We start from the raw sequence: 15948 nt of genomic DNA on the forward strand, positions 1-15948 counted from the left end.
TGGTCCTCACTCTACTTTTTGACATCTTTGAGGAGAAGTGCCCGGTTGGCGGGGGCCTTTAAACGCTAAGTGCCCCCCAAACCAGATGTTTTAAATGCACAGCGGGGCATGCGAGCGCCGCCTTAACTCGGGCACCAAACGTCCGCAGTGTCTGGTTGGCTCCGACCACGGCACTGACTCCCAATATTGTCAAAAGGACTCAGGGCCGGAGACGGTTCAGAACCGTGCCCATTTAGTCTCCACGGCGGGAAGCCGCCGGCCGCGCGGTGTTCACCGAGACCTACCTCCAGTCCCAGCGGGTCGCGCGGGTCCGCTGTGGGCGGAGCGTCACGGGAGCGGCGAAGGCCGCTGTGGGCGGGGTGTCTTGGGAGGAGGGTGGTGGATGCTGTAGGCGGAGCGTCCTGGAAAGAGCTTGGATGAAGCTGTGGGCGGGGCTAGCGGGGCGGTCGGCCCAGTGGGCGGAGCGTCACGGGAGAGGCGAGGGCCGCTGTAGGCGGGACGTCCTGGAAAGAGCTTGAATGAAGCTGTGGGCGGGGCTAGCGGGGAGGTCGGCCCAGTGGGATGAGCGTCACGGAAGAGGCGAGGGCCGCTGTGGGCAGGGCATCCTGGGAGGAGAGTGGAGGCCGCTGTGGGCGGAGCGTCACGGAGAGGCAAGGGCCGACTTGGGCGGGGGCGTCTGGGAGGAGCAAGAAGGCGGCTGTGGGCTGGCCTAGCGGGGCCTCCGGATCTGGGTCCGGGCGAGTGCTGAGCGCCTACGCTTCTATCCGGCGGTGGGTCTCCGCTGCTGTCGGATCCTGGGTAGGTCCCTGTTGTGCTCGCCGCCCTTAACCCGCACCGAGAGCCATGGCCCAGCCGCCGCCCGACGTCAGTGAGGACGAGTGTCTTCCCGAGTACCGCCATCTCTTCTGCCCGGACCTGCTACGGTGAGGGCCGAGTCCCTAGGGGCGTGCAACCTCTGCAGGGGTGGCTCGGGGACCTGCGGTTTTACTAGGGTGTGTGGGGACCCCGTGCCTGGCGGCCGGACAGTCTCAATGTCCAGGTGGCGCTGGGGACGCAAGTGCTCTGGTATTTTGACATTCGTCTTGTTCGGAGCACATTCTGTTTGTCTTGGTCAGTGGCGGTGGGTGTTCCCAGTGGTGGTCCTGGGAAAGTGGAGTGAGGGGCAGGTGGAGGAAGGCTTGTGTGTCTTGAAAATATTTCTCACTGATAAGTTTCTTGTTGTTGTTTTTTGTTTTTTAAAGTAGGCTCCATGCCTTGCCCAACGTGGGCTTGAACTCCTGACACAGATCAAGATTTGCATGCTTTACTGACTGAGCCAGTTAAGAGCCCCTTAACTGATAACTTTCTGAATAGAGGTTTTTAGGTTGAAATAATTTTTTTCCCCGAAAACCCAGAAAGCATAGGAATGCAGCCTTTAAAAAGTAGCGTTTCATTTTCTTACAAAAGTCATCCCTGTTACTTACTAACAATTCAAATCTGATAGAAGTGCCCAGTGCAGGGAGCCAAAATCTTCCCAGAACCACTGGCTTCCTCCCACCCACTAAGACAACAAGCATCTATCTCTTTAAAGTTCTTCCTGTTAAAAAAGATAAGTAAATAAAGTGCTTCCTGTTTTCTTAGGGACAAAGTGGCCTTCGTCACAGGTGGTGGCTCTGGGATTGGGTTCCGAATTGCTGAGATTTTCATGCGGTGAGCACTGCTCTGTGTACTCTGTGCACTCCCAGCCCCCTGAAACTTGTTCCACTTTGCCTGGACTCCGCTGGATCCTGAGATCCCTGGGCAAGATGCTGGGGGGAGGTGGGAACCCCTCTAGGCCACAGGGCATCAGAGAGCATATGAAAGGGGTCATGCGCTTTCCTGAAGGAGGCAGGACTCTAGGGTCTTGTCCTAGAGATTAGTTGAGACGATGACTCTGGCCCCAGCACCCTCATTTATACAAAGAGGGAGGGTTCAGCAGGTTGAGGTAACTGCTGCCAAGCTCCCTGGGGCCTCGTGGAGCCAGGGTCAGGATGAGCTGAGTTGACCCCAGTAGTGTGGAGAGCACAGTGTCTCTTGGGACAGGAGATCTTGACCTCAGGCCCAGGTCAACCACTTGTGCCCCCACCCCCACCCCCACCCCAGGAAAGGACCAGGATTAGGCTGGGGTTGAGGAAAAGGAAGCCTGCTGGTATCCTAGAGACCCTCCCCGGTTTTCCCCGGGCCCCCACTTTTCATACCAGAGAGGTGAGTCTCACTGGGTGAGATTTGGGGATTCATCCATTCCAGGTGAATTTATTTTCCGAGCTGGTGACTTTGTGCATGTTGCTGCTCTGAGCAGAGTGTAGCCAGCTGTGCTGAGGGGCCTTTTGAGGATTAGATGGGACCTACTCAGCGGGTAGTAGCTGCTGTTGTTACTGTGAGGCTGAGTTTGTCAGGAGGCGAGGCAACGCAGGGACCCTGGCCTCAGAAGGGGCTCTCTCTGTCCTTCACTCCAACTTCACAGGGAGAGGCCAGGGCACATGGGGCCAAGCCAGGGGGACCCAGCAGGGCCCATACAGATGCCTGGGCTGTGCATCTGAGGCTCACAGCTGCCTCAGTGCTGTGCACATGGTGTTTGGGGCACGGCCCACATGTCTCTGTGGCTGGGATACCCTATTGCCAGAGGGACCCAGACAGGAGACCCCAGGGTGGACACCATTGGTGTGGCTGGCTCTGCTCAGACCCCTGTGTTCTCTGCCAGCTGTGCCTTCAGCCCGGGGCTGATGCTTCAGCCCAAGAGAGCCTTGGGGGAAGGGAGCTCTGCCTAGAGCACCGGGCAGGAGCCCACCTGGGCGTGTCCCTTGTGCCTTGATGCTCTCACGCTTTACAGGCACGGCTGCCACACTGTCATCGCCAGCAGAAGCCTTCCAAGAGTGTCAATGGTAAGTGGGTTTCTCCTGTGCCCACCCCGTCCGTGGCTAGCTGTGGGGGCCCAGAGCCTGTGCCTGGAGGGTCCTGAGGCCCAGAGGATGGTGACACTAAAACCTGTTCCTCCCCCAGATATGGAACCTCAGTGGAAGTGGCCTCCTCCCAGGGACACCCCTGGCTTTTTACAAAACCTAATTTTTGTGAGGAGGCCCTCATGTTGGGTGGTATTGTTGCCCCAAGAGAGATCTCAGCTCATATGGATTTTGAGGGTGGTTCACAGGTCCCGTCCACCTGGGAGGAGAGTCTCACCCCTGCCACAGCTGGTCTCGGGGACGAGAAGTCAGCGGGGGCCATTGTTGACCCATGACCAGTGACCAGTGGCCTGGAGGGTAATGTGGAAGGAAGATCCTGGCTCCAGGCCAAGGCCACTGGGCCGCTGTCCACTTCTCTTCCCATCTGGCTTCTAGGCTGCCAGAAAGCTGGCTGCTGCCACTGGCCAGCGATGCCTGCCTTTGTCTCTGGACGTTCGCGCTCCCCCGGCCATCACAGCTGCTGTGGACCAGGCACTGAAGGAGTTTGGGAAAATTGACATTCTCATTAACTGTGAGTGGCTGCTGGGTGAGGCCCGGGGGCCTCTGATGGGTCACAGTACCAGACCTCCCTGTTGCGGGGGCCTCAGGACTCCTGTCCTGGGCCCCTGGCTCCTTCTGGGTCAGTGCAATCACGGAGAAGGTTGGACATCCTATGAACTTGGCTGGATCACAGAGCTGGGGCACTCTCGTGTCTCAAACTTCTCCCTTTAAAAAAAAGATAGGCTTAATTTTTTTTAGTAGGGTTCAAGATGTACAGAACAATCAAGCAGCTGGTACACAGAATTGCACCCCCCCCACATACACACACAGGGGCCTCTTGTTAACATCCTGCACTTGTTACAGTCGGTGAACCAGAATGATAGGTATCATTAGCCAGTCTGTAGTTCACGTCAAGGTTCACTTTTTGCTGAAATTCCCTCTTAGAAACATGGGGTATATAAATCTCCTGCAGCTAACGAAGTACCACGAGCTGAGTGGCTTAAAACAATGGAAATACATTCTCTCACACTTCTGGAGGTCACAGATCCAAAACCAAGGTGTCGGCAGGGCCGGCCCCTCGGACGGGCCCCTGGGAGAGTCAGTCCCAGGCCTCTTTCTCAGCTTCTGGTGTTGCTGGCGACCCTCGGTGCTCGTTGGCTTGGGGCCGCGTCGCTCCAGTCTCTGCCTGCCTCTTTGCGTGGCCTCCCTCGTGTTTCTCTGTGTCTTTTCTCCTTTCCTCAGGGGGACACCGGTCCTTGGATGTAGGCCCCCCCTAAGATGATGTCATCTTAACTTGATTGCCTCCAAAAGAGCTTATTTCCAGATAATTCTCAGTCACAGGTGCCAGGGATTCGCACTTCCTGTGTCTCTTTGAGGAGCACAATCCAACCCAGGAGATCCATCCTGCCCTGTCATGCAAGAATTTACCCAACTGCTTGGGCCCCTCCCCCATCTAGCCTGGACCATCCTGAGGGTCCCTGTGTCCTAACTGCCTGGAGCTCCAGCACGAGCCACTGTCTCCTTGCACCCCACAGGTGCGGCCGGAAACTTCCTGTGCCCTGCCAGCACATTGTCCTTCAACGCCTTCAAGACCGTGATGGACATTGACACCTTGGGCACCTTCAACACGTCTCGTGTGCTTTATGAGAAGTTCTTCCGGGTGAGCGTCCTTTCCACGTGGGAAAGGCGTCTTCTGGCCACCTGCTCACTGTGCTCCCCCATGTGTTCCAGGACCACGGAGGGGTGATTGTGAACATCACTGCGACCCTGGGCAGCCGGGGGCAGGTGCTTCAAGTGCACGCAGGCTCTGCCAAGGCGGCTGTGGGTACGGGCACACCCTCTGGTCTGCCTGCCTGGGCTCCCGTTGGGTCCCTCTCCGGCCTGTCCCTGGAGGCCCACGGTGTCCTGGTAAAGCTAAGCACAGTGGTGGGCAGTGGAGAGGGCCGGCCCTGGCCCTGAGCCCCAACCCATACCCAAGCCGCCCCAGAAAGCAGAGCAGCCCTGCACCCCTCCTCATGCCTACCTTCCTTCTGTGCAGATGCAATGACACGGCACTTGGCTGTGGAGTGGGGTCCCCAGAACATCCGTGTCAACAGCCTCGCCCCTGGCCTCATCAGCGGCACAGAGGGGTTCTGGCGGCTGGGTAAGCCCCTTCCGGAGCTTCGTGCCCCACAGTACCTCTGTGGGCTCCCCTCCCACCTGGCTGGGACAGGCGCACGATGAGGGCCGATTCCTCATGGCTCCCAGGGCTGGCAAAGAGTCCGTCCCCAAGCCAAGTCTGGGCCGTTATTGGTGAGCACACCTGTGACAGACTAATGGTCAGCCAGACGTGGGCAGCTGTTCCTCGGAGGTAGAGGCTACACGGCTGCTGGCCTCGATGTATGAGCCAGACACAAAGTGGGATACCCGTTAGAGCTTCCGGAACCCTGACCCTGTGTGTGGCAGAAAGCCCTGTGCTGCTTCTGTAGCCATGTTCTTTCTTACCTTGCCTGTGCCAGCCCTGCCCTCGGTGTTCCTAGATGTGGTTTAGGGAAAGCTGTGGTTTAGGGAAAGAAGGGAGTGGAGGGCCCTGGGTCCCAGGGCTCATGGTGCTAAGCCACCTGCTGCCCTTCCAGGTGGCCCCCAAGCCAGTGTCAGCACGAAGGTTCTGGCCATCCCCCTGCAGAGGCTGGGCAATAAGACAGACGTTGCCCACAGCGCGCTGTTCCTGGCCAGCCCTTTGGCATCCCACGTGACCGGCGCTGTGCTGGTGGTGGACGGCGGGGCGTGGCTGACACTCCCTAACGACCTCAAGTTACTGGCAGATTTTGAATCCTTCTCTGCTAAGCTCTAGGTGATGTGCTGCTCCCACCTTTAGGGTTCACCCGTGTCCTTGGCCCCCTCCCCGAAACCCCCACCCGGGGGGCTGATGGGCACTGCTGGGCCCTGTTGTGTTTCACCTCCGTCCCTTGGGTGTATTTCTAGATGTGTTCTTGGGAACTTTTGGGTTTCGACTACCCCAGTAGGCCAAGCCGTGGGTAGGGCAAGGCCAGGGAGGCGTCTTTTTGAGCTGGTGGGGTGGTGCTGGGAGGGGGCCTGGCCCAATGTAGTTGCACCCCAGACCTCAGGGCCTCTCTGCAAATCAGGACGGGCATGCTTGCCTGCAGCAGATGGGAACCCCCCTCTTTGGGAGCTCCCCTGGATGACCTTCTCTGGAGGCCTGAGGGCCTGCTGGGCCCATGCAGGCATGGGGAGAGGGTACCCTTGCTCTCTGCCTTCCCCTTCTCTCCCACTAATCTCCGTGCTGCGGCCAGCCTCTGAGGACTGCTCACCCTAGTTCCCTGAGCAGCATATTCCTCTGAGGAAGGCTGAGGAGGTGGCTCTGCCTCTGAGCCCCTCTGTCCCCCAAGCCTCCTGGGTCCCCAACTTCAGGCTGAGGGCAGGAACATTCTAGGGTCATTGCTGACTCCTGTCCTGTCTGAGGGGTGGATGTGGTGGAGGGATACCCCAGGAGCTCACAGCATATGGTTACAGCGTGGAGCCATGGTTGGTTCCGTAATGACCCCCATCCACCCTGGAGGTGGCTTTGTTGGTGGGCACAGGTGAGGCTGAGAAGCCCCTCTTCTGAGGCCCTCTGTGGTTTGCTTGCTGGCAGACACGTTCTCAGTGCCCGGGGCACGCGGGTGACCGGGCAGTGGGAGGGAGTGCGCCCCAGGCTGGCACCACAGTCACTGGGCTGAGGGACACTCATCTTGGGGAGCTCTGGAAGGTTGCAGAAGGGGTTGCTGGCGTCCATCCCCCTGGGAGACGCATGGGGCCCGGCAGCCTGCTCTCCTGGCCCGGCGCTGACGGGGATCTGCAGCATGCTTCCTGGGTGCTGCCAGGGGCTGCGCAGGAGGCAGACGCTGGCGCCCCTCGGTCTTCCCCCGTGACCTTGGCATCTGCTGCAATTCCAGACAGGTGTCTGGGGCAAAGGAGGCCTTCTGAAGGGAATCTTGTCCACAACCCCTCTTGGGACGCCTCCTGCGGTGCTCTTTCCAGGACCTGCCTCCCACCCACAGAGAGCATCAAACTGGACAGTGCAGCGGCACCTGAATCCGAGACTGGCCTCTCCCCTGGGAGCCATGCTGTGTCCACCTTCCCTCCCCCCGGCCCCATCTCCCGTGCTCGGGCAGGAGTGACCAGGCTATGATGCTGCCCGCTGAGCTGCCCGCACCACGCGGGTGTCGCCAGAGGGGCTTTGACATTCCAGAGCTGCCCCAGGAGTGGGGATGCAGCCAAGGTGCTGCCCCACGTGCCTGCCCTGCCTCGCCCCGGCCTGGGAGGCCTTCATTCTGCTGCTGCAGAAAGCGGGTGTCCCATGGGTGTCCCGAGGCAGCCCTGCTGCAGAAAGCGGGCCTTTCAGGCTCCCTGTCTTCCCTTCCTGGCTCTTCCATTTTGGGATCTTATTCGACTAAACCAGGAAGCCAAACCAGGGAGCCTGGAAAAGCATCTTTGACCCCTCCCACCCCAGGCCTGGTATCCTGGATCCCCTTACCAGGGTGTCGGGCTGCATACGGGATCCCCCCCGCCTGGGGGTCACCCATCCCTATCAGCCTTTGGTGACACGGGCTGGGTTGCTCCCCACCTGTCCCGGAGCCAGTCTGTCCTTTGCTGGGACGTCCTAGTGGACTTAGTCCTTTGCCATTCAGAGACTACTTTCTAGGTCCTCCAGCTGGCCATTGTCTTCATCAGCACCCCCCATAGTTCCAAAGGGCTCAGAAAATTCTGGCCTCGGGCGCCTCGGGGGCACAGTCGGTTGAGGGTCTGACTCTTGATTTTGGCTCGGGTCGGGAGTTTACGGTTCGTGGAATCCAGCCCTGTGCTGACAGTGGAGCCTGCCTGGGATTCATTCTCTCTCTCTCTCTCTCTCTCTCTCTCTCTCTCTCTCTTCCCCTCCCCCGCTTTCTCTCTCTCTCAGAATAAATAAACAAATTTTAAAAACTACTTTTTTTACTATGAAACATCTATTTGTTGGACTTTGCGAACTTTTTTTATTCTTCGTTTATTTTTGAGAGACAGCGAGACAGTACAAGTGGGGGAGGAACAGAGAGAGAGAGAGACAGAGAGACACAGAATCTGAAGCAGGCTCCAGACTCTGAGCTGTCAGCACAGAGCCCAACATGGGCTCAAACTCACAAACCGTGAGATCATGACCTGAGCTGAAGTCAGATGCTTAACCGATGGAGCCACCCAGGCGCCCCTGTAAAGATTTTTAGGAGGAAGAGGGTGATGCTTGAAAAGAATCATGGGTGATCTGGTCATTTGGAGTGGGGGGGTGCTTCCTACCTGTCCTCCTCCGGTGAGGGGTTTAGAGGCCGCCTCCCGCCTCCTACCTGATACTTCCTGAGACACAGGCACTGGGAGGCTGCCTGCTTCCCTGGTGGGAGGGGGTGTGCTCAGACCAGCCAGGTCCCCAAGGGGGCTGCCTTGCCCTGCAAGTCCCGGTTTGCTCCTGGACAGTGCTGGCCGCTGTTAGAGCATGGAGCTTCAGTTCTCTGCCCCAGGTGCCACATCACACGTCCCTTGTCCCCGAGCCTTTGTTCCGTGGAAAGAGACTGTACCTGTCTTTGAGGGTGCAGGGGAGTGGTAAGGAGGCCCCAGAACCACACTGGCTGAGAAGCCACCTGGCAGAGGGTGCTCCACTTGCTTTAAAGGTGCTTCTTGTCACGGAGACCGGAACGTGGTGGCATCATGTCCGCCAGCAAGGCAGACGAATGGGTCCTTCTCATGCAGCTGGGTGGAAACACAAAGCAGTGAGAGTGGTTACTGGGCAGGCTGGCCAGTGAAAGGCAGAGGCTGTCATTAGACAACTCCCCCCGCCCCCCCGCTGGCCGAGCTTGGGTTGCGGTCCTTCCTTGAGGAAGGACCTGGCTGGTGGCCAGAGGTAGGCTGATGGCCAGGGTCTCTTCTGCCTTTGAAGGCTGGGACGCACAGCTGAGGTGCAAACTCCCTTCCACGGGGGATCTGGCCAAAAACAAAAACAAAAACAAAAAAAAAACACTTGCTGGGACTCAACAATGGCTTACTTCCAGGAGAACAGAGTCTGGAAAGAAGGTTGCAGGACCAGGCCTTTTACTGCTGCGTCAGCGTTCTCCGAAGGAGCAGGACCAATAGGATATATAGAGGTACACCTGAGGGGGTTTGTTAGAGGGGTGGCTCACGCCACTGTGGAGCCCCAAGAAGTCCCACGTTCTCTGTGTACGAGCTGGAGACCCAGGAAAGCTGGCGGTATGATTCAGTCCGAGTCCGAAGGCCTGAGAAACAGGCACTCTGGTGGCCAAGGGTAGGAAAGGATGATGGATGTTCCAGCTCGAGCAGAGGGAGAGGGAGTCGTCCTTCCTCTGCCCGTCTGTTCTCCTGGGGCCATCAGTGGATGGCATCGGTGATGCCGCCCACATTGGTGACGGCAGATAATCTTCACTCAGTCTACCAAATCCAACGCCAGTCTCTTCCAGAAACACCCAGAAAAACTGTTTTACTCTGTCGTTGATTGCCTGCATGTGGTGGTCATTTGGCTATGAGATAGACCCTCTCTGTTTGGCTCCCTGCACCCACCCAGGTTGTCCCTTGGGTCTTGGGAGGCTGCTGGCGGCCCCTGGGTCACAGGCACACTCAGCGGTGCCACTTGCTTGGTGGTGAGGCTGGTGGGCCCCACGCACAGGCTGGCGAGAGGACCGGGGGTGTGGGCAGACGGCCCCAGCAGTGGCACTCAGGCTCTGTGGCGATTGACAGAGAACTAAGTTGTCCTCTTTCACATTAGCCATCTCTAGATTCCCTCAGGAAGTGTCAGGTTCTCTGAAAGGACGGGTAATTCCGTGCACGTGAACCCTGGTCAGAGTTTCCTGCAACCTTCGCCATAGAAGCTGATCTCCGGGCCGCCCTGAGCTCCCCATTCGATGGTGGGGGGGTCCGGCTTTCATCCCTTCGAACCACGTGAGACCAGGAGCCAAAGCAGAGGACTGCCAGCCACAGAGGCAGTGCAGCCTTCCAGCCTCTCCCATTCCTTCACCAGCGTCTCAGGGAGCAGATAGGCATTTCTGAAAAGCTCTGCATGCCTTATCTGTTGAATGAATAAATGAACCAATCCCAGCTTATTCACCCTATGCCGTGTGAGCCACACAGATTATTCCCGAGACATCCCACCATGCAACGGACGTTCGGGTGTTCTCGCCCTTGTAATACAGAAAGCAAAGGAAACCTCAAAATGGTCTGAAATAAGGAGTGCTGATTTGGGGAGTTTCTCTCTGCTCACTCCTCCTGTTGTCATGGTAACTTGGTAGAATTCGGCGATGGCTTGTATGAGCTGGCTTTGTCCTTGGTGTCACCTTAGAAAGGCCCAGAGGTCAGCACCAGGCACTAAGGCTGGTTTCCCAAAAGCCAGACTTGAGCCGTGCCCTTCTCTTGGTCCCTGGGTCGGCACGCCCTCCCCGTGTTTGTCTCTGGTCGCTCTGGGTCATTCACCTCACCCCTCCCCATCCCCCTCTTCGCTCACACACTATCCACCAAGTGCACACGGAGCTCCTGCTTGTGCTGAGGACCGAGGCGTGGGCACCCCCGAGTCTCCTGAACTTCTGCGCTCTCTGCCTCGGCATCTGTGCACGTGGGCTCGCTGAGTAAAGCGGGAAGAATGAGGAGTCCCAAGAACCCCCACAACTGGAGGCTCAGTAGATGTTCCTCTCTCCTCTGACCCTCACATCACCTTGTCCTTATCCTATGGATTAGAGCAAGCCCACTTCTCGCGGTCAGGCCCCCACCCTACGTAGCAGGTCCCCGGGAGGGGGAGGGCCTTGCTCCTTCCTGCCCTGCATAAAGGCCCAGTCACGCTGCAGCTAGGTCCCCTGGAGGAGGGTTGATGAACTCTCCAGGGTAGGGTTTCCCTGGCGGCACATGGGCCCCCTCAGGCATCTCCCTCAGGATACTGAGGCTAGTCTGTGTTGGATGCTGGCATCAGAAATCTGCCCTGGGGGCGCCTGGGTGGCTCTGTCGGTTGAGCGTCCAACTTCGGCTCAGCTCAGGTCATGATCTCGAAGATCACGATTTCAAGCTCCGCGTGGGGCTCTGTGCTGACAGCTCAGAGCCTGGAGCCTGCTTTGGATTCTGTGCCTCTCTTCCTCTCTCTCTGCCCCTCCCCCGCTAGCACTCTGTCTCTCTCAGAAATAAACCTTAAAAAAATTTTTTTAATTGCATCTTAAAAAAAAAAAGAAGAAATCTACTCCTACTCTGGCTGTTCAGATCCAAAGAGAGGGAATGTGTGAGAACGCTCCTGGGCTCCTTCACTGGCTCCAACGGTGGGTGTGCTAGGGCTCTAGGGCCCGGGGGTGAGCACCCCTTCCTTCTTCCACTTCTCCCTCTCCCTGGGAACCTGCACATTCCCCTCGCTGCACATCAGCTCTACGACCAGGTCCCAGCCACTGTGTGTTCAAGCTGCAGCCCAACCCCTGGAGAGAAGGGCTGCCTTCCTTCCCTCAGAGTCACATCCCCAGTCCTGAGGAAAGGTACCCATTCACTCCGTTCGGATCAGGAGTCTAGCGCTTTTCAATAAGCCGCAGCCAAGGTTTGATCACACATATGAACACGGCAACTCCCATTACAGCCACGGGCTTGGAGAGGGGCTGCTTCTAGAAAATGTGTTAGCAGACCATCCCATGTGGATCCTGACTGACACCAAGGAAGCTCACTAAAGCCCAACGTGTAGCCTAGCGTGCTGGTGTGTGTGTGTGTGTGTGTGTCTACTCTTTTCCAGTGACCAGGTGAGTCTTAGGTCTCCCTCTGGTGAAACCCAAAGGCCGGGTGGAAGATGGCAGAGATTGCCTAAGTCTGTGCTCTATCCACACTCCCCGCCCCTATCTCAGGGCCAGGGCTCTGCCCTACTCAACCTTTTTGTCCTGGGGACCATGGTGGAGACTGAATCTTTCTTTGGACTTTCCTTTTCCTTGCCCTTTGTAACTCGGTTCTTTGGTGAAACAGTACCCCCCCACCCCCACCCCCCAGACAGGGAGTTGATGGATTTCACAGGGTTCTCCCTGGACTCTGGTGCAGATCGTTGGGAGCAGACCCACATAACTTTCTCAACAAGCAGAGGATTCTATGACTCTTTATTCATTTGTTTTGATTACCTCTTGTATTATTTCTTCCAGTAATAAATGTAATCAATATGGGTCTCACTAACTCAATTCTCAGAGGATAGTTTTATTGCCAATTCTTGGAGTTTGAGGGGCACCTCATCAGATCCGAACGTCAGAGCATCTCGAGGAGACAGTACCTGACAGGTGTCGGTGGAGGGATGAGAGATGTGTGTCATAAATCTGCAGAATTGCGGGGGCGCCTGGGTGACTCAGTTGATTAAGCCCTAGACTCTTGATTTTGGCTCAGGTCATGATCTCACAGTTTGCAAGATCGAGCAAAGAGCCTGCTTGGGATTCTCTCCCTGCCCCCCCCCCAAAAAAATAAATAAACATTAAAAAAAAAAGAAATACGCAGAATTATCTCTTCTGCCACCACATGTAACTTGGACAATTTTTACGTGATGGGAGAAGAATGATGGAAATTACATCTTCAACTCTTCAAAAAGCGTGACCTGTGGCCAAAGAAGAGAAGCTCTGAATCCCGCACAAAACTCTCCCTGCTAGCTCCTCACGCCCATCCCCCAGCCATGCTTTGGGCCCCGGGGGGAGGTGAGGTGGGTGCAGACCGACCGTAGGCTACACAGCGGTCTGGGCACGGCTGCGGGGACTGGCGAGGCCCGTCATCACAGGAAGATGCGAGCAGGTAACGACAACGTCAGAGTGAAACGTTTAAATAAGAAAACCATCCAAACCTCCGCTGAGTCAGGAGGAATTAGACTGTGCTTTTACAAACTCATGTTCTATTTTTACTCTGAGGAATGTACTTTACTAAATTTTAAGGCGATGAAAAAAATCCTTCCCCACGGAATAAAATATCAGTAAACACGAGTGTGGCTCTGTGCTCTCCACTGCTGGAGGCTAGCGGGGGAGGGAGCGATCTAGACGGAAAATTCACTTCCAAGTTTACTTACTAAGTGCAAAATGTTAATCTAGTTTTCAATACTGAGAATTAGAAATAGTTGGCCTGAAGTTTTTGTTTAGGGCTTGATTGAGGTGTAACTGACATACAATACATTGTATGTGAAGTGTATAATTTGAAGAGTTCTCTAGGTCTATATCCATGAAAATATTACCACAATCACCGTCACCTGCAGAAGTTTCCTCCCACCCCTTGTTAATCCTCTCTCACCTCTACCTATGCCCCTGCCCTTAGATGACCTGTCCGGAATGACAACTCAGGGCGTGGGAGGACAAGGCGAGACCAGACAGAAAGGAGGGGAGCTACTTGGGAGAAAGGTGGGGACAGTAGGAAGAGGTGCTGGGCCCTTTTCTGGAGCACCAAGTGTAGGTCTGCTTGGTGGTCCTGCTCCTTTGTCACCCTGGCCCCATCATAGGTCTGTGGCCGGTCCCTTCTTTCCCCAGAATAGAGCTTCGCCCTCCTCCTGTGCCCATCTCCAGGCCACCCTCATGGCCTTCCTGGGGTGCCAGCTGCCCCATGATGCCCTGCACAAGGCTCTCACTTGACCACTGGCTGGCTCCAGCCTGGACTTTGAGCTCTGGGACTCAGGGCTGGCTCTGAGCACAGATGTGCAGCAGCCTGGCCCCCAGAGCTCACTGAAGGAAGGACCTTGGGAAGAGCCTTCGCTACCCAAGAGCCTGCTTCCCAGTTCTCTGATCCGTGTTCTCATCATCCCTTCATTTTTGACGCCTCCTTATTCCCCAGCAAGTTACACAAATGACTTTCAAATATTAAAATAAAATGGCTGATACGGGGCGTCTGGGTGGCTCAGTCGGTTGAGCGTCTGACTTCGGCTCAGGTCATGATCTCATGGTTCATGAGTTTGAGCCCCACGTCGGGCTCTGTGCTGACAGCTCCGAGCCTGGAACCTGCTTCAGATTCTGTGTTTCCCTCTCTCTCTCTGCCCCTCCCCCACTCTTGCCCTGTCTCTCTCCCAAAAATAAAGATTAAAAAAATTTTTTTAAAAGAAAATAAAATGGCTGATAGAGAAGACCTCACAAGGGTGGGGAAAGAACAGATAGTTTTGATGAAACTGGCTATTAAGTGAGAAAAATAAAGCTGGGTCTCTATCTCACATCACATCAAAATAAAAAAATTCCAAATGAATTAAAGACATACTTGCGAAAGGAAAAACTATAAATACAGGCAGATATCTTTATATATATATATATTTTTTAAGGGGCACCTGGGTGACTCAGTTGGTTAAGCATCTGACTTTGGCTCAGGTCATGATCTCACCGTGAGTTTGAGCCCCATGTTGGGCTCTCTGTTGTCAACTCAGAGCCTCCTATGGGCCCTCCACCCCCCTCTCTCTGCCCCTCCCCTGCTAGTGCACTGTCTCTCTCAAAAATAAAAATAAACATTAAAAAAAATAAAATATTTTAAGTAATCTGTATACCCAACATGGGGCTCAAACTCACCGCCCCAAGATCAAAAGTCACATGCTTTACCAACCAAGCCAGCCAGGCGCCCCCATAGACAGGTATCTTTGAGACTTTGGGTAAAATATTTATTTACCTAATTTTAACTGTTTACAACTTCGATTTTTTTTAATGTTTGTTTATTTCTGAGAGAGAGAGAGCGGGCGAGCGCAGGGGAGGGGCAGAAAGGGCAAGGGAGACAAAGAATCCGAACCAGGCTCCAGGCTCTGAGCAGTCAGCAGAGAGCCCAACGTGGGACTCAAACTCGTGAACTTCAAGATCACGACCTGAGCTGAGGTCGGACACTCAACCGACTGAATCACCCAGGCGCCCCAGTGAAATTCTTAAAACATATGGACCAGCCTGGAAAATAGCACAAGACATCCAGGTATTCCCTACCCACATTTACCAGATGCTGATCCTTTGTCCTATGTGTGCTCAGCCTTTGTGTCTTGCAGGGACATAGCAATATAGCTAAAATTTTACCCTGTGCCCCTTTCTTCTTCCAGCCCCTCAACATAACTCCCACTCTTGTTTTGTTATTTTTACTACAAATGAACATATTTGCAGCAATTTGTGGTCATTGACCACATTTTTAACCTTTGCAGAAATGGGTATTACACAGTCTCTGTTCCGTAACTTGCTTTTATCAGCAGTGCATTTCAGAAGTCGGCACACGCTGACGTGTGCACCTGTGGTTCATCCATCAGACCTGCTACGAAGCATTCCCTCACCATCGACGACACCTCAGCCATTCAGCAGTCTCTTCGTGCGAGCATGAACACCAGTGCTGTCAAACACCCCTTTCCTGCCTCCTCATGGGCTTGTGCAAACTTCTCCCCAGAGGTACTGGAGGTGAAAGTGCGGAATCGAAGGGTACATAGACCCTCAGCTGTGTCGGTAATGTGACTCCCCATGCTCTGCCGGGTTCAGACTTGATTCCTACTGATTGGTGTCCAAGGATACCTTTACTAATTCCCTTGATTTCCAATGGGGTGAGCATCTTTTTTATGTGTCTATGGCCACTTGAGTTTCCTCTTCTGAAACTGCTTATTGTTATTCTTTGCTCATGTTTCTGCTGGGTTGCTGTTCTTTTGGTTTTTGAGGAATTCTTTGTGTATTCTGGAAATGGATCCTTTGTCAATTACATCTGTTCTAAATATCTCTTTCAAGTTGCTATGGACTAAACTGTGACCCACAGATTCATTATTTGAAGCCCTAACCCCCAGGCAGGGAGAAGATATGTGCAATATTAAAGACTGATTTTATCTGTAGATAATGTCAGAGAATCTAATAAAAAAACAAGTAAGTGCTACGACTGGGCAATTCACAGATTTGGGATTCCAGTTGGTCAATAAACACAACAAAAAAATACTCAACCACACTAACAGTTAAGTTCAAATAAGACAAGATGCCATTTTAAATTCATGGGACTAGCACAGACAGCAGAAATCGTATGTAATGCC

The 15948-nt window shown here is 54.8% G+C and overlaps 1 protein-coding gene across 9 annotated transcripts; it reads left to right on the forward strand.

Annotated features, from left to right (window-relative positions):
- The first annotated feature begins 456 nt into the window (after nt 1-456).
- DECR2 (2,4-dienoyl-CoA reductase 2) lies at nt 457-15761 on the forward strand. Of its 9 annotated transcripts, none has more exons than XM_015074864.3 (9): nt 457-923; nt 1621-1689; nt 2849-2900; nt 3354-3489; nt 4493-4617; nt 4689-4782; nt 4996-5100; nt 9011-9103; nt 15136-15761. In XM_015074864.3, the coding sequence occupies exons 1-9, from the start codon at nt 844-846 to the stop codon at nt 15261-15263; spliced, it is 882 nt and encodes a 293-aa protein (XP_014930350.1). In that variant the 5' UTR covers nt 457-843; the 3' UTR covers nt 15264-15761. The 9 variants fall into 9 exon arrangements, 8 of the variants coding, with proteins under 8 accessions (XP_014930350.1, XP_026899557.1, XP_014930357.1 ...); XM_027043756.2 differs by having other exon boundaries at nt 15139-15761; XM_015074870.3 differs by lacking the exon at nt 15136-15761 and adding an exon at nt 9739-10503 and having other exon boundaries at nt 472-923.
- Nucleotides 15762-15948: the final 187 nt, after the last annotated feature.

Source organism: Acinonyx jubatus, chromosome E3, assembly GCF_027475565.1.
Source record: "Acinonyx jubatus isolate Ajub_Pintada_27869175 chromosome E3, VMU_Ajub_asm_v1.0, whole genome shotgun sequence".
NCBI lineage: Eukaryota > Metazoa > Chordata > Mammalia > Carnivora > Felidae > Acinonyx > Acinonyx jubatus.